The sequence below is a fragment of the Pithys albifrons genome, chromosome 6 (genome assembly GCF_047495875.1).
Source record: "Pithys albifrons albifrons isolate INPA30051 chromosome 6, PitAlb_v1, whole genome shotgun sequence".
In the NCBI taxonomy this organism is placed as follows: Eukaryota; Metazoa; Chordata; class Aves; order Passeriformes; family Thamnophilidae; genus Pithys; species Pithys albifrons.
Genome location: NC_092463.1, coordinates 12,406,907 through 12,425,681, shown reverse-complemented (window position 1 = coordinate 12,425,681; position 18,775 = coordinate 12,406,907). Strand labels below are relative to the sequence as shown.

General features: G+C 38.0%; 1 protein-coding gene across 14 annotated transcripts in view; it reads right to left on the bottom strand.

Annotated features, from left to right (window-relative positions):
- BEGAIN (brain enriched guanylate kinase associated) overlaps nucleotides 1-18,775 on the bottom strand; it is a 158,022-nt gene that overhangs the window by 45,701 nt on the left and 93,546 nt on the right. For 12 of the 14 annotated variants that reach the window (XM_071557500.1, XM_071557506.1, XM_071557510.1 and 9 more), the window contains 3 exons: nucleotides 11,771-11,932; nucleotides 10,147-10,203; nucleotides 5,483-5,549 (listed from right to left, as the gene is read on the bottom strand). In XM_071557500.1, the coding sequence (XP_071413601.1) occupies nucleotides 5,483-5,549; nucleotides 10,147-10,203; nucleotides 11,771-11,932 (286 nt within the window). Of the gene's footprint in view, nucleotides 1-5,482; nucleotides 5,550-10,146; nucleotides 10,204-11,770; nucleotides 11,933-15,601; nucleotides 15,678-18,775 lie in introns of those variants that run through there. The other 2 variants (XM_071557508.1, XM_071557504.1) reach the window with 2 other exon arrangements.

The following is an 18,775-nucleotide window of genomic DNA, read 5'->3' as shown; positions in this document are numbered from 1 at the left end:
AATCACAAAAGATCAAGGCATTTACAAGGAAAGCACAGGTCAAAGATACCACATCCCATACAAGTTTCTGGGGTTTTTTAAGCTATTTTGAAAACAACAGCTTTTTCTATTCCCAGCTGGTCAAGAAGGTCTATCCAGGGGTTTTCCTGAGAGACAAAGACCAAACCATGGAGACCAGGATGAAGAAAATGATTGAAAATGTCAAGTATCACAAATCAGTGGCCAAACGATAAGACATGTTAAGAAAGAAAGAGTTCTGTCATCATGCAAGAGTGGCAATGTTGGGCGTGAGGTGTCCACTGTCACTTCACAGCTTCTTCAGGTTGCTCACACTTGTGGAAGATGTCCTACTGAGAGGAAGAGATAGAGCAGAAAAACTGCCCCGTGCCTTTGGAAAAAATGGAAAGGAGTTTCCCGAAGAATGTCTCATGATGTCATATGCATGTAGCGCAATTAGGAAGTGGTCGGTCTGCCCTACACGTCCCTTGGAAAGAATTGACCCACCAACCATATAACAACAGGGTAACAATGGGAAATGAAACTGTTCAGAGAGAGTGAAAAGACTGAGGATGTCTGAAAGCCTGTGTGCTCATGCTCATGTTCCCAAATTGTCCAGGAAATTTTATTTATTTGACTGCAAAACTAATGAACCTACTCATTTGGAGCCTGTGCAGATACTACAGGTGTTAATGTGTGTAGGTCCTATCGTCTATTAGGCAGTATTTTTTAATCTGGAAAATGAGTGTGAAGAGAGTTAGTGAGAGATGGAGATATTTAGCACAAAATGCGTGTAAGTATAAAAACATGCAACCTGAAGTCTTCCTAGAAATACATTTTTTCAACTGCTATTTTTATAAATCACTTGTTTCTGTGGCATTTATGGTAATTTCCTTCCTTAGAAATGTTGTTTCACAGTTGTTTGGGCCACAAAGGACAGACCTTCTTTGGCTTCTGCCTTAACTAACCAACCAATATAAATTTCTCTTGAAATTCACAGCTGTCTTCACTGAATGTGAGCAAATGAGCCTGTCAGGTTGAGCTGACTCTAAAATTTCTTGTCTTTGGGATGCAAATCCTTTTAAGTATATTTAGGTCATCTCTATTTGATTTTCATGGGACATGGGGAAGGGGGAGAAACTTCATCATAAAGGAAAGAAAATGAAAAAGATGTGCTTCAAATCACTGTTCAAAGTCACCATCAAAGATATCATATAAAGATGCTGGACTTCTGTTTTCCTTATGTTTGTGTGAGAAATGGGATTTCTCTGCATTGTTTTCATCTTTCACTTACGATTTAATCCATATTGGGGATGTGACTCGTAGATGTCACAGGAGGCTCAGGTGCAATTTAGTAAGTGGTTCAAATTACAAAGTCCTGCTGTTGGTAGTTAGATGTTTTTAGTGCCTGGCTGAAATTGTTCAATAAATTCCTCACCACTTTCTGTATACTTTACCTTCTTAGCCTGAATACCCAGGAATCTGTTTCTTTTGAAATAACATTCCCCTAACATAAAGTCTCAGAGCACCACCTAAAATTGGCCAGCTCATACTTAATTCATGTTTGGATTTCCCCAACTGGAGATGCTTAAGTATATTATGGCCAGCAGACTGGAAAACCCCAGATATTTAAGAGCTGGATACAAAACTCTTAATAACGTGGAGCATAAAATATTTGCTGTACCTTCATCCTCCTCCAGCTCATAGGCAGAGGCAGGAACAGGATAAGAAACAGTGCAGTGCTCAGATAGTTCAGCATTTCAGACATGATCATCCTTAACACAAATCCCTTTTTACTGCTGGTATATATAATATTTTTATCCAAGTTTATGGTAGATACACACATCCAGTCTGCCTTAAAGTGTATGAAAAATAAGACATTAATATGTAATATTCTAAAAGTTCTATATGGTAAAATTTTTTTGTAAATTTTATACATGTTTATTGTAAAATGGAAGAGTTTTCATCTTAACAGATGATAACATTTATAATTCACTGGGTTTAGAGGACTGGTACTGGCTTTGCAGAGATCGGAACCAAAGCTTAACACCATCCAGCAGTCTGTCTGTCAAACTTTCCAGGTACAAAAGACATATTTTCTCCAGGTGTTTCTGGAGAACAAGGTCTCCTGAGTTCTTTGCAGCTGGATTTCTGAGATCACGTCTTCAAGAACATTCAAAATACAGATGGGGGATGAGACATGGGTGCAATTTTCATTAGCAGTTGGGCTTATTATGTAGCTATTATTAGGTACCAGTTTTTCCCAAATGTAGATACCATTAAAAATCTGGCTTATGGCATTAAAGGTAAAATTACAGAACTAACTGCAACCAAAGCCTTAAAACTTCAGAAGCTTTTTAAAAGACATTGCTTAATTCCAGTGAGGAGCATATTGAGGATACAGCTGGATTGAGATCATATAAAAGATTTCTTAACAAGTGGCTGGGATGACTTGCATAATCTGCTTGTAACTGCTCTTTGTGAGCAACAAGACCTGAAAACTTAAGCAAGTGTAAGGGAAAGTGAGGATTGCTGCTGACAACTGGAAATAAATATTATAAAAAATTCTCTAATTGAACAGTCCTGTGATGGAATTGCAGTGAGAAGACTCTGCTTAGTCTTTTTCCACATCTTAATGGAGAAAAGAGATATAAAGATTAATTATTTAAGAAGACAGCCTGTATGTTCCACTGCTTAACCAGTGTTGATGACTAAAGAAATCTTCTCCAGCTGAAGACTTTGACTGTGGTAAGAACAGGAGTTTTATGAGGAGTGACAGAAGAATTTTAGTCCTGTGCTGCATTTGCCTTTACTGTTCCATGTGTTTAATCTTGCCCAGTTGAATATAGCAGACTCCTGATTTCAGGAATGCATTTTTTTTTTAGCTTTTAACCCAATCAGACACTGTGGTTTATATTTTATATTTATACTTCAGGTTCTGGTGTGACAAAAGTTTTAGTTGGATACCATTTGCTGTGATCAGAAGTGTGCTTTCAAATATTTTAAAAGGTTTTATAGATTAGCACTCAAAAGGAAACAGAGGCTTGAAGAAAAATAACTGCTACATCAGCTTCTTTTCTGTTACTGCTGATGAATTAATGATTATTCTTTTACATCCTTTATACCAATAGCAGGCATGAATGGCTTTAACCTTCAGGATAACCAAAAATATTAGAAGAGGAAGGCCAAGGTGGAGTCTTAGGTAAGTTGTGATGAGCTGGGGTCAGTCACTGGGAGAGGGAGAGTTGTGCGTCGCCTGTTAAGGCAGGGAGTAACTGGTCTCCTGGGAGCATCCCAGGTTATCTGCAGGCAGGAGGAGCAAGGAGACCACTGCCTAAGGGTCTTCTTTTTGCTACTTGTTGCATTTGAACACATGAAATCGTCAAAGCTTGTGTAAGAGTGTGTTGTGTGTGTGCACATACACATATGTGTATACATAAGGATTGGGAGAGGCAAGAGAGGGAGGAAGTAAACACATAATTTATATATTTGGACTTTTGTAAAAGTAGACAAAAAAAGATGTTTGATTTTAGATTGGAAAACTAGATTAAAAAAAAAAATACACACAGCTGGTCCTCCTAATCAGGAAAGGGAGAGAAATACTTCCAAGAGCCCAGTTCACCATAAGTTATTGATTAACCAGACCAGCCTGTTATTTAATTGAACTTTCTCTAAAGTATTGAGGGTTTTTGTTGTGCCCTGAAAATCAAAATATTTGACTTATCTAAATCAGATATGGTACTTTTTTCTCATCTCTTTCTTTTTGATAGAGTTTCCATTTGACATTTGTTTGGTTTTGTTTTGTGTTTCTTCAGTTTCAATGTTTCAGAAGGCAAAGCAGTCTGGAGTTAACTGGTGTACAGAGCCTCGTTGATCTTCTTCAAGCCTCTAAAGCTATCTACAATGACTGTCATATTAGTGGGATAAAGAAAGGTACAGTGCTCCATGGGACCAGTTTTCATTCTTTCTGTGTTGTGCTCTGAAATAATTTCTCAAGGATTTAAGTGGATGCTGAAACAGGAGTTAAAAAATTCTTTGCTTTGATCTGAAATATCTGATAAAAACACATGGATTTGCTGGAGTCCTTTCTGTGTTTCTAAAATTTTTATTTCTTTTACAAGCCTGAATGACTCTATTAATATTTTGTAGCACATAAGTAATAAATGTTAGGCTATAGATGAAGACAAAATCCTGAAGTGACTTGGGTAAAAGGAAAAAGAAACAAGAGTGGAGAAAAAAAAGCAATAACCCAAGATAGAATGTTATTTTTGCTTTATGGTGCTTATGCATGTACTTATGATCCAATGTCAGCTACAACCCCTCTATAACTTTGCCCTGTTGTTACTCAGCAAAAGCATCAGTCCCCTATTCATTGTTAGATATTGAAATGGGTTTCTGAGATAAGAACAAAGACATTTTCAAATAATTTCCCCCCCTTTCTCATTAAAGGCTGGTGTGTGTCCTGTATGTTGCTATAGTCCCTATTTACTCAAACCCCACAATAATCTGTTCCCCCCATTCCAAGCTGGCCATCCATGTAAACATTACATGAGACTTGTCCAAAAGGTGGGCTTATCCTCACATCCTTATCTCTGCACATAGGTCTATGAACAGATTATAAACCATGTGTTGTGTGTGCACTGTGCTTGCCTGGGCCATATCAGGTCTGGGGCTGTACAGAAAGGGAGCTGGGAAGGAATTGATCATTCTGAGCCAGGAGAGAAGACAGCAGGTCAAGCAGTGCTCAAGGCCTGAGGAACTTTAAGAGTTCAAAACTGTCATTCTTTCTTCTTCAAACATTATCTTCACATTCCTCTGTAATTTTACTCCTAACAGTGAGTACGATGTCCCAGCAGCATTAGCAATGAGCCAGGGCACCAAAGGCATTGACACTTCTCTTTAACCTCAAGCTATTTTGAATTAGTGGTGCTGTGTCTTGCAAAGTGGAGCCCCAGAGTGGTGCAGTTTTCCTCTCTTGGTTTTAATTGGCCTGTGACAGTGACATTGACATTTCTGTTGCAGACACATGCAGATTGGAAATTAATACACTGAGATTGATATGACAGCATTTAAAAGTCAGACCATCCAAGCTCTATTAAATCATTTAATAAAGGCTGAGTGAAAGGATCTAAGAAGCATGAGAAAACCTTGGATTACCTTATTTAAATCTGATACTTAATGAAAACATAAATATTTAAAACCCATAAAGTTATTAGCTAAATTAACCAGAATGATTTTAAAGGTACAATTTACTCAGCCAGATCATCAGTCAGGGAAATCTCCATTTAAATGGATAGAGCTATGTCATCATACACAGATTGAGCTCTACATCATGATACTGATAAAGGCATACATCTTTTTTAAGCATGACTGCACTTGGAGCATGAAGGTTTTTTTGGTGACAGCTACATACATGCTTTTCCTATGATTTAAGAATCATAAACCCACATTAAATATATTTAAAAAATCAGTTATGATAACTTACCATTCTGTAAAGTTTATCCTCCAGATCCTGATTAATTCTTTGTAAGGCTAGGTAATTGTTTTGTATCCTAAAACAAAGATGGTTATCATGTAATTATGTGCATTGTTTTTCATGTTGTTTTTTACCTGCATTTTCACATCAGTACAAAACCTTGGCTTGCACTATTTGAAATCTATTTATTTATCACTCCTGTTGCAAGTCAGTGGTTGCCTTTGAAATGCAATTACCACCTACTTCCTAAGCAAGTTTCTCTGTCATGTTTACTATATTTAGCAGCAAATTCCATCAGGAAGTGAAAATTTGTTGGCTATTCTATACTTGTGTGCAGATATATATTACAATCTAGGAACTTACACAGGAAAATTTTAGCTTTACATCAGGCTTAAGAGTATTGTCTTAGAGAGGAAGCTTGAACTCTAGGCTTAGGCAGCAGAAAAAAAATGTGGAGCTCTCCTAATTAAAACAATTACAGAAGAATCCTAATGACTGTAGCAACATGTGGGCATCAACATGTGACTTAGAAGACAGTGCTCCTCCTTTCAACAAAAGTTCAAGGAATTGACTATTCTCACAATATGACCACATTTTCTTTCTCCAGGAAATATATTTAGAGAACTTAGCTGGCAAAAGATCATTATTTATTTTTATCTGCACTTAGGGAATGAATGGACTCACAAAATGAGGCTTCCCTGCTTATTCCAGAGCAATACACCAAAGAAAAGTTTCAGCCTGTACATCTTAGGCTACTTAGATGGTAACCTTGGTATTGTAATGAATAAGCTACACAGCCTGTGGGAAAAACATTGCTATTTTGGTAGTAGCTGTGCCTGTCTCTTCAGAAAAGGTAAGGAGGGTAGCTCCTTGTTAGTACCCATCACCTCAGCAGGATGTATTACAAATGTAAAGCAAATGTTAGAAGCTCAGCTGTGAAAAGTTTGTCTGAAAAAATCTTTATATTTGTACTGATCAATAGGTTAAAGTATTTTCAGCTGTGAGGTGATTTTAGGTAACGTGCAAGTGTGTTCACTGAAAGAAAACTCAGATGTAATACATATATGTACAGCAGAAAGGCTCTTCCTCTGAGAAGCCTGGATCTGAGTGTAGTTTCCGTGGTGATGAGGAAGGGACTGGGACTGAAGAAATCTCTTTGATTTATCATTTGGTTAGGAGTGGCTGTTGAAACTGGACTGAAGATTTGTATTTGAACTTTGGCATGGCTGTGAGTCAAAAGGTCCAGCCCAGTCATTACTTGTACGTGATGCCTCAGGTCTCCCCCAGCTTCTGTTGCCATGGAGATTTTCTTTACATTTAAATGATCAGAATTCACCATTCAGGGCATGCCAGAGGCTTGCAGTGCCCCTCTTGTAGCATACAGAGCTCTGGCTGGAACTCCCAGCAATCGAATAACATCTGCTGCATGGACCTGAGAGGGGATGTCTGTGCCAAGGACATCTGCTCTGTGGGTATAAATAATGACATCCCCATGGGTGACAATCCTTGGGGTATTGAGGGTCAGACCAGACTCAGGGCAGCCATTTCCAACAAGCATTGTAAGCCTCAGGGAAGTTTCAATGTTGCCTATATTTTACAGAGCTGCTGAGCAGAGTCCTCCTCTCCGGGAGGAGGATCTGTGGTAAAGAATTTTGCTAAGGTCATGACCCAAATAGGCTGAAAAATCAGTGAGACCCTGTACTGTGTGACTTGGTCATTTCTCACCAGTTCTCATAGTGCCACTGTGTTCATGTCCAGGTGACTTAAAGGCTTGGCTGAAGTTTACAATTCTCTGTGTTGTCCATGCTCCTCACAACATTTACCACTAAGCCTCTCTATAAACATTTATTTGTGCAGCTCTAGGTGTACTTGGGATTTTCACAGCTATTTAGCTGTGAACACAACAGAAACAAATCTTGGGGTTTTCTGTACCCAGGTTTTCATGGTACAGGAGAAGGCAGAGATGATCTTGATAAGTGGAAACAAGGAGGGTTACAATGACCTTACCTGCAGCTACTCAGCACAAACATTTTGTTTTGCTGGTAAGGTTGCATGCCATGGTGCAGGAAGAAAGAATTTAGAAAAATAAAATAGTGCCTGCTGGCTTAGACCAGAGGTGTCCCAGTATGTTCTCTGACATGGTCTACATTTTTTATCTAGTAAAGCAAAATAGAACAGGTTAAACTTGCTTTGCACCCAGATATCTTGTAGGTAATGTAGAGGTGGCATAAAAACTGATTTAAACTGTTAGCAACTGCAACTTCCTAAAAGTTGGAATGCGTTCAAAAGCATCTGCATAAATTCAGGGAAGAAAGGTGTGGGAAAAATTGGTTCATGGCTAAGGCATCTCTCTAAGCCAGTCTGTTCTGCAGTGGTGACCTATGTGGACAGCTCAAGGGAGACCCTGAAGGTTCCCTTTCCATAACTTTGGGACAATGAATAAAACCAGCAGTCATTGCTACTCGAATATCAGACTTATAATGGTGATGATGCATCACTGGTTTTCCTCAGCTTCTGTTTTCACTTTTTCTCTTGATATGGATGACTGAAAGGTTGATTACCATCAATATAATTATTTTTCAATGACAACACTTCCATGCCATGGATGGTGGGAGAGAATTCTTGCAAGAGATTATCACAATCTGTTTGTAACTTCTTTTGCCTTTGCCCATCAAATCTGTTGGGTGTTTAGGAGAAAGTAGCACACAAGCATTACTTCTCTAACACATTCATTTTGCACTTAAAAAATTGACTGCCTCCCAGTAAAGTCAAATTCAATCTAAAAAAATCCACAGTAAGTAGGAAGCTAAGCCTCAAAAAGTGTTTCTATTGAGAACAGTATGCAAAGGTAGTCAAAATAAGCACAAACACATACACACAAACATGAGCAGATACACATGCACATATATGCATAAAAACCCAAATTGGAAATTCATTGTGCCAAAAGAAGTGTCAGCAAATGTAGGTGGCAAGGAGAGAAATGGACCCAGAAATAAATGGAAGAAAGTGTTAAAAGAAGAACAGAGGCAGATAAATCTTTGGGCAAAACTCTGAAATAAAGGGAAGGAGAAATGGAGAACAGGGAAAATTATTAAAATTTGAAGATGATCAGATGAGCAAATGGTCACTTAACTCTGTTTCCAGAGAGGACACCCAGATAGCTTGAACATTGTGAGGTATGAAATATTTTAAGATTGTAAATGTAGCTTTGTAAACAAAGCAAAGAGTAGGTCAGCTTCACTACCCTGTGAAACTGCTATAAGGATAATCATATGAATCAATAACCTATTATCATTTATTGATGGATTTTTGTGTTGTTCGTATTATTAGGTGATACCCATGTGACTCCAGGTGAATGTATGTGCATCCACTAAATGCGTGTTTAGATTCTTGACTAAATTAGGGCCTAATGAAAAATATTCTGACCATGTTGAACCTTAAGTGTCTGTGCTTTAAGCCAGAAGACAACACACTCCTCCCTAAGACTACAGATCACCACTGAAGGGGAAGTCTGCAAAAACCTCTCTTTCTCTGCTTCCACTCATAGCCCTCTTAAGGCCATGAAATATATCTAAAGTAAAAGTCAGGCTTGGGCGGACTTTCTTTAAAGAAGAGAATTTCTCTCAGACTGCAGTTACCTTTGAAGAGTGACTGTTAAAATAGTAGCTTCTTCAAAAAAACTTCTATCTCTCTGTTATCACAAGGTGCATCAACAGACATATGAAATCAAGACAGTTTTTCCCCTCGGATTTCTGTTCAGAACAACTCTTCAGTCTGTAAATTGTCTTACTTTTGGTGAAACAATTATGAGTGGGGGCTAATCTGAGTCCTAAATATATGCTTGTATGGGTTTATTTCTCATGCCTTAAAATAACTCTATTTTCTGTTAAAAGATAGGATGGTGACCTTGGCAAGTTGTTAGCCACAACAGGGTCTCAAGGAGGAAACCCAAAGTAACTTAGAGTTCCAGATTTGGTTCCAAGATTGGTTTTTGATTTTTTTTCTTAAATTAACTTATAAAAGCCATGCTGATCATGACAGATAAGGAACCACTGTGAGGTATATGAAACTCCCAATGTCTTTACAGTCACTTTTCAAAGCTGAACTTATGTTTTACAGTTAATATTTTCAGACCTACTCAGCACCATTCTTCATTTGCTCTCACTGGGAAAAAAGAAAGATGCTACCTCTAAATGTTTGTAGTGATGTTGAAAACTTGGCGAATGAGTTACATAAGTGACCTTCTCACTTGGGTAAGAGGGGAGGTCTAGCAGCAACACAGGTAATTCTGACAATTAAGACAAACACTTTCAGAAAGGATTAGAAAAGGATGGCCATTCAGCCTCTTGGAAGAATGTTGTACTTTACAGTAGTGGAAATTTAATAAAAGAAATGTTCTCTACTATGCAAGTGGGACCTTGTTACACAGGGCTTATTTATCTAGGGTGGGCTGAATTTCTCTCCCTGTGCAGTGAATAAGGGAAGAGACACATTATTGAAACTAATTCTAGATCTTTGTTTTTCTCACATTAATTTTCCTCTGGGACATGTTGCTGACACGCTTTTGGATGACAGGTTTTTTTCCAACATTATCCTTCTTCAGGTTGAGAAATGTAGTTGTTCAACTCGCAGTATGCCTTGCTATTCTCAATAGAAACATTTTTAAAGCTCACCTCATAAAATATTTTTGGCTTCCATTATGATATGTCTTCAGGGGAGTAATCACCTGCCTGAAACATAATTTTTAATATAAGTTTTCTTCATAATACGGTGCAATGTTCCATTAGAATATTGGAAAGTTAGTTTTGCTAATGTGATATTTGGATAAGAGTGCTAGACTTTGCTGTTGGCCCTTGGCTTGAGTGTCAAAGGGTGCTTAACTCATTTGTGCTCAGTGAAGTTGATAAGAGGCTTCCTACTGACTAGGAAGCCCCTTTGTTTTAACTGTAGTGGCACGGTCAGCCCTTCTGCTACTTTATGACAGCTGTTGGAACTAACACTTCAAGACACAAGAGTATCAGTGTTAACTGTCCTGGAACATATTGGAGTAAAATTAGGTCAAGAATGAAGTTACTTTCAATGGCTCTGTTCTAAGAAAAATGAGGGGAAAAGTATTGTTGACAAGAAAACTATATGGACACCCTCCAGAATGCTCTTGTTAGATGTGTGTAGATTTCAAAATCACCATGACACCTACATATTTTCCTCTCATTTTAAGATGCATCCCCATTTACAGAAGCATTTAAATTATAAGACCACACTAAGAGGTTTCCTAAATTGAGATCTTACAGGTTTATTCTGTTTAACATTTGCATAACATGGTTTTGTTGACTCGGTTTATTGGTGTTTTCTGTCTTTGTTTTGGTTTGGCCTTTGCCTTGTGCAAGAAATGAAAAATATTTCTTTGGGTGTAGCCCTGGAATGATTTGTTCTGAATTTTATTTTGATTCATCCAATCAACTAAATCAAACAGTGCCATTATGACATCAGTTTAGGAAAGTCTCACAAGATATGCAAATACATTCCTGCATAAATGGATAATCTAGTATCAGAAGTTTTGTAAACAAATGAAAAAAATGGATATTAAGAATCACTGATAAATTTAAAGCTAGACTACAGACAATTTTAATCAGTGCCAGGAATGTCAGGAGTGGATACTTAACATAATTTATCATTAATATTAACTAGGTTCCTGATTTGCAACAGCACTATTCCACAGTTACAACAATTTAAAATAATAGCTTTTCAGTATCACATCATTCTACTTGAGACTAAAACAGAAATTATTTGCTATAATGTGAAATGTCTTAATATTATTTGAATTGAACATTATCTCAGTTTGTAGTGATGGAGAGCCAAATTCTGTTCTCTTGTATCAGTGCAATGAAGAGTAACAACTGAAAATGTGCAGAGTTATTAAAAAGAATTTATCTGTATATATGCACCATAAATACCTATATATGTAGTGTGTTTATAACCTTTGTATTCATAACACAATGTGGCACATGTAGGTTTACACATAAGCAATGCATATATACATCTATATGGGTGTATTTCTATTTGCATATTTGCTTTTAGTACAGAGACATCTTACATATCACATGTAAATAACTTCATGTGGCATATAATGTATAATCAGATAAGCAAAATACATATTTTCAATATGAAAATGCAATATGTAATCAATAAATACATGATGCATGTTTGCTACTATGATTATTTTTACTTACATATGTCTTTAATAGAGTCTCATGTAAATACCTAATAACTGTTTATTTCAAAAAGTTAGTTACTAACCTTCTCAGTTTTTCAGTTACTTTTTCAAGTTCCTCCTGAGCACGTCTCAGTTCTATTTCAAGATACTGACGTGTAGAATCAAATTCCGTTTCAAGCATTTCCAGCTTATGGGTAGTGTACGATAGACGCTTTCGTAATTCCCCCTTCTGTTCTTGCAATGTACTAGAAAAACAAAGACCACAGCTGTAGATTTAGCTGCTCCCAAAAAGCTTTTCATGATCTACTTTTTGACCAGTTCCCTAGAGTACAGGTTGGCATCAAGCCAGAGAATTGTGCTTAATAATTTGTTTACTGCACTTTGAAAATCTTCTGGTTTCGACAGTTGACTGTCTTCCCATCTGTCCTTTCTAGTGCATTCTTTGCTACTATCTCATTATCCATAATGGAATACTTTGCGAAAGAATCTTCATTAAGATACAAAACACAGTCTAGAGTTTGGTTACACACAGGACCTTTCATTTAGAGTTATCTTACCGTGCTATGACTGAAGAAGCAGGTATCTATAGAGCAGCAACTCTAAATAAACTATGCAAAAATACTTTCTTGCCTAAAATCCAAGTTACATTTTTGTGGAGGAGGAAAATTTTGTCTTACTTGATTTCATTTCCACTCCAACCCCCGGCCTGGAGATGATAGAGATAATATTGTTTAGCATTTCATCTGGTGAATGGTAATTAATATAATCACAATTTTAAGGTTATGGCTATTTCACTTTTTTCTCCAATTACTTGGGAGCCAAGACTTCCCAGACTCAAGTGTAATCCTTAATTTTTCACAGTTCTTTCACTAAAGAATTTATGCCATGATTGTGAGCTAGTTTTAGTTATACTCTTTGACAAAACAAAGCATTAGGCACAGAATTTGTAGAAAGGAAGTTTTTCACTTTATTGTTTTCCTTTTATTTTAGAGATGACGTAAGATAGCATAAAGCCAGGAAATCCAAGCAAAAGTGACCCATGTCCCATCTGCATCCAAATAGTCTCCCTCTGGATATGCAGCAATAAAACTGAAGATCTTTCCCTTGCTTTGCTGGAGCTCAACTGTGCCCGTTTAGGTGAACCAGTCTGAATGTGCCTCAATTCTTATCTGCACAACGGAAATTTTTTATGCTTGTCTATTTAGTTTGTAAACTCCTCAATCTTCTAGCATATTTGCCAGTTGAACAGCAGGATGGGATTCCTGTCAGAGCTGGAATGTCTAGAGGGCACTGTAACTTGGTTCAGATAGTGCAACCTCAGTATTGAGATGTTCTCTTGACTTCAGGTGGGACCTTTGAGGTTTTATGGAACTGGAGTCTGCCATCTCCTAAAGACAAAGTGCTATCACATGACACACATGACACACTGTGAATTCTCCTGCTTTTTTTTTTCCTAATCATATGGTAAAAATAATTCTTCAAAAAAGAATAGCAAATCTTGTTTCCTTTTGATGTCAAATGAGTACTGCCATCAGCTTCAGTAGAATAATGTTTTGGATCTTTAATTAGACAAGAGACTTGGGAACAACATGTCAGTCTTCAAGAAACACTTATCTGAGCTGTCTACAGCGTGACTGGCTTCTCCTCTGCAAGCTGTGATAGGAGCTCAGTGAGTTAATGCAAAAGCTTTACAATTGTTGCTTTCTTGATCCATGCAGCTTAGAGCAAGGAAACAGCCTAATGTTTTGCCAACACTGCTCTATTTCAATTGCACATACTGCGTGGTTACAGTTATACTTAGATTACCATTTGTAGTTATAGTCCCTTAAAATAATATATTCAAATTCAGACATATAATGCAGCTCCAGTTAATGAAATAATTTAATTTTTGTATTTCACTCAGTGAATTAAACTCCAATATTACCTAGGGAAATAAGAACCCATGCTGCTTATTTCTACATGTCCTCATTCATGATGTAACCACATCATACCACCTTTCACTTGCTCTGCTTCTGGTCCGATGTTCTTGTTACTCCTCTGCTCACCTTGGTCAGTTTTCCTTCCTGTAGCCTGGCAACCTGAATTTTCTTCTGTGAAGTGGGAGTTATAGTGTCAAAATTTTTTAGAGTGAAAAGAGATATGATCTCAAGTCTTCTGCTGCTCTGAAAATGTAATCACTAGGATTTGTATGAAAAGCAGACAGTAGGTTCTCCAGCTACAACTTTGGATAAAAATGCCCAGGCTGAATCTGCTGCTCTATGCTGGGCAAGTGCAGCTAATTCAAGTTAAGCCAGATCAGGGAAGGTTAGAGCGTCCTGCTGCACTGGGAAGTTTTGGACACGGAGTTTGACCTTAGGGAGGAAGAGAGATTATTGGTATACAAACACAATGGGAATGCCAGGGATGTTTAAGTCAGCAATAGCTGGAGACTGCCTAACAAAAGAGGAAAAAGGGGAAAGTTAATGGCCCCCAATAACTTTGTCTGCAGCTTCCTCCTCAGCTGTGTGAAGATTAGGCAGCAACAAAGCCACTGACTCCTCAAATGAAGTTGCTTCTGCATAGACCTGTGTGCCTAGATCTGTTTTTGTGGGGAAATTTGGGTTTAAAAAATGTGAGTTCTGTGTAAATCTTGATCCATAGGCAGTGCTGGTCTGAGATGCCAAATATGCTTTGGGATTCAGATCTGGACAGTTTGGTAGGTTTTGACAGACTGAAACTTGTGCTAGAAGGATAAAATTAGCTTCAAGCTCAGTGTTTTCTCCCTTGAAGTTCACTTTGAAGTGTTTGTATTCTTGAATTCTTAACTTTCAGAATGAAAATATTCATTCAATGAAAATTGAGCCTATTCTAATAAGCTTTACTGAAGCAGTCTACATGCATGGACTCTTCCACATAATGTTTTGGGTAGCAAACTATAGCTGTAATTTAGTTTAAAGTAACAAACTCCTCCCCCACTCACTAAGGCATAACTCAGGCAGCTTCACAGATTAAAGTTATTGTCATCCAGCAAACCATTATTCTGAAAAAGCTCTACTCATTTCTATCCAAGCTGGAATGATAAAACGGCATCCTTAAACCCTCCTAAACCTACCAGAACCCCTGCTCAGTGTGTACTTTGAGTCATCCGATACACATTGAAATGAGTGTTTTTAAGAGGAGGTGTAATTTTTAGATAGGAACAATAACAACTGATTTATGATGGGATTATTTAAGATGCAATATTGTCTTGGGTTGTATCCCTAACAATGAGTCATTATTTAAATACAAGTTATTAAATTCAAAGATATAAATTTTAGGAAGAAAGAAATCATGTTATGACACGAAACTGCTGAATGGCAAAAAAACCTGTAGTCACTTTCATGGAAGAAAAAAAATAAGAAAGAGGGAAAGACAAGACCCTGATTGAGAAAGCATTAAACCAGATGCTGAAATATCTTTCTTGAGTCAAGCAAGTTCTGAAAAGATAGCTAGCTTTAAGCACAATGAAACTTGTGCTCATGAATGGCACAATAGGGAAATTTCCCCAAATCTTGGACTGGAACCGTTGAATGGGTACTAATAGCTGTAACACTAGGAGCAGATTTCCCAGAATTCCCAGGATGGTTTTGATTTCTGCAAGAATTGAGCCTTATCTAGATACATTACTGGTTTGAGGTAACCCGTTTTCCCTTGATTTTGGTTCTATATGAACAAGCACCAGAGAAGCAAAGGCAAAGCAAGTGAGAAAAACATTAGAAAGAAAAAGAGTTTGCAATGTTTCAATTTCTGTATCTGTAATAGTAGGATCAGAGCATCAGTTTTTGTTTTGTACAAATTGAAGGTATTTAATGAGATTTTTGATTGATGGTTTTGGTGGGTTTATTTTTGCATTTCTCATGAAACAGACATTCTTTCTCTTGAAACCTTCCCCTTACCATGAGCATCCAGTGCATAATGGCATCCTTGAATTCTCATTCCTTACACTGTGTTGCAACTTTTGTTCTAGAAGTCTGAGGTTTTCATGTGGAGGGCTTAATTTTGCTCTGTATCCCTGTAGTTTTGGTGGTGGTAATTTAATCAGAATTGAAAAGAAGGGGAAAAAGAAGGTCAAAATACAGAGTCATGAAGTCAACCAATCAACTCTATAACACACACACACATGTAAAACTAAGAAAATAGCTACATAAGAAAAGTACAGTCAGGAGAAAGGAGAGGACTTACTAGCAAACAAAAAATACTCTCTGAGAATCTTATAGTGCCAAGTCTTAGAAAACACAAATCCTGCATTTCATGGATTTCATGAAACTCATGGCTGGAAGGAGTATGGAATTACAGGGCAGGCTCAAAAATGCTGCAGAGTATTCCACTGTTAGCAAGGTGATTCTTTATTTCTTTTAATGATCTCCAAAGTCCTGCTCATGTGGCCATCAGTGGTTTGCAAGTCATTACACACTTTTGTCATTAATTTTTTTTAAAAAAACAAGAACAGTAAATACGATATTAAATATTTAGACTGGTGAAAGAAAACCTCTCAAGGGAAGATACTTTAAAGGTTATTAAAAGCAGGTCTTTAAACTTTCCAAGAAATTATTTTCACTAATTAGCTCTGTTTATACTCATAAAAATATAAAGTACATATGAAAACATATATTTGCACAGAAATTCGTGCCCACAAACATCTCAGCCTACAGCTGTTGGTCAGGATTAATCTGAAGTGCTGGCTGGAGACTCTTCAGGTGAACATATTTCCGCTGGATTTCAGGAAAAGCTGAGATGCCATGTGGTGACAGCCTATTCTGAGGAAGGTGTGATGGAAAACAAGCAGGTTTTCATTGTACCTGTCTGATCTTCTGCCAGCTCATCTGCCTGGCAGATGGTCTGCAGACAAAGGAGTGCTGGCATGCAAAGTTAAGGCTGATCAGTTGTCTGGAGGCCAGAGGATTTTTAGAGCCTGCTGTCCTCAGATGTTGCACAAGGAGGGTTCTCCCTGAACTATTATTCTGTGGGAACTTATGTTTGTGGGTCTGCCCCATCAGTGCAGTATGCCAGGGACCCCACATTTCCACCTCACTGGTCAAACTGCTGCAGCAGCAATTTCACATCTGCCTGCTCCTCCAGGGCTCTGTTTTGTGGATGGTTCTGCGGTGTTGCTTAAAACCTGAGCAAACCTATTCTTTTGAACTAGTGAAATTCTCCCTGAATGGACTGATTACATTCCTTCACACAGCTCTCGAAGTGAGCGAAAAAAATATGATTAAAGGTGTTAGGAGGGAAATTAGCAGTGAAAGGAATGCAAAACAAGGGCAAGATAGATGCCCATGTCAAAGATACTGAAAAAAACCCATATCAAATGTTCTCATTTCTGGGTAGTGAAACAGACATTTTAATGCAGCTGTGAAATCCTAACTAAAAGTAATTGTATTTTGTGGGTAAACAGCCTGTCTTGGAAGAAAGAACATGTAAATAGGAACTAACCTGGGCTGGGGTTTGGGCCTCTGAGTTGTGAGTCTGGCTTTGCCAAATGCATCTGGTGATAGATTAGTCAAGACAGTTAAGGTAAGACTGACCTTGCCTACTATTGGTCAGCTCTGGCTCCTGTTCATAGTCAAGTGCAGGCACTATCAGGATGAAATTAATCTGACCTATTTTAGAAGCCTACTTTTAGATGAGTTGACGCAAATCTGGAAGTACCCATTTCCGTTAATTACAAAGGGAATCTAGTCAAGCGTCTCAGACATCGACAATTGCATCTCATCAGATAACTCCCCCTCTTCCTGAGTCAGTTCTCTGTGTGTGAGTGAGGTAATAATATTGCCTTTTTTGTTTGCCTAGATTGCATGAAGGCACACAAAAATGAACTACTAAATGCTTTTAAGTGTTTCTCAGATCTGTTTTTTGTCTGCAATGTGTCACATTCTATAAAAGGGCTTTGTAGGATCAGAAATTTGGGAACACTGAGGAAAATTTTAAAAATGTATTGTGGAACAGAATTTCAAAACCAGTATTTTCTTTTCTACCCTTTTATCTAGGGAAAAGTCAAAAACAGTCAGCCCTGTACAGGTGCTTTATGTGAAGGATTATAAAGACCAGGAGAGGGTTCTCTGGGAAGGGCCAAGACATGCCATGGAAGGCAGCCAGAGGGACTGGGGCAGATTTATGAACTTGCTTTTCTGGTACAGTGTTAGTCTGCTGTGGATCTCTGCAGAGAGTTGGGTTGTTTGGCTCAAGGAGTGCAGCCAGCCACATCCCTAGTTTTATTTCTGATATTTGAATGCAGCTGATCATCACAGAGATGACGGCCATCAGCCAGGCAGGAGGCAAAGTTCTGGGGGAGACATCTTTCTGAAATGTGACTCACACCCCAGGGAGCAGCAACTTGGGAACAAAGATCTCTGGTGTTCACAGCTAATAGAGATGCCAACAGGTCCTCAGTGCCACTGCATTGCTACTCAAGAGAGCTGGACTGCATTGTCAACTTGATTTTGGTACTACCAAGGAATTTTGGCTTCCATAGCCCCTGCTGATCCGTGTCTGGTGGTCTGGATTACTCAGGACCTTTTATTCCACCACAGCTTTGCTGGACATGCTTCTGGAGTGGGTCATGCCAGATCTGCAGGCTGCCCAAAGGCACTCAAACCTTGGTTCAGGAGGAATAGCTTTGAGACAACAGTTGTGTCATCAGATCTGACCCCTCAACAATGTTTTTTCAGGTTGTAGCTGTTGGGAAATTAAACCCAAGCATCTTACAAGTGTTTTCTATATTAATGAAAGATTTTTAATGAAGCAGTAATTGGATTTCTATGTTAATAAAGTTTTGATTATGTGTTACATGCTCAGGGTCACTGTTTCAAAAGGGTAATGCCAAAAGTATCTTGTCTGCAGTTTCTGTGTCTAACCTTGCATTTGCTCCATCTGATTAGGAGCAGGATAGGATTAAATAACAAAGTTAAGATCCAGAGTCACAGAATTCAACTACAGACTTGAAAATAATTTTATAGGGGTAATAGATTACATCCTGCAGCTCAGACCCAGAGTCGAGCCCATAAATCCCAATGCTCTTACCCTCTTTATTCAGCAGCTTCCCTTGTAATTAAAGAAATGTTTTGGCA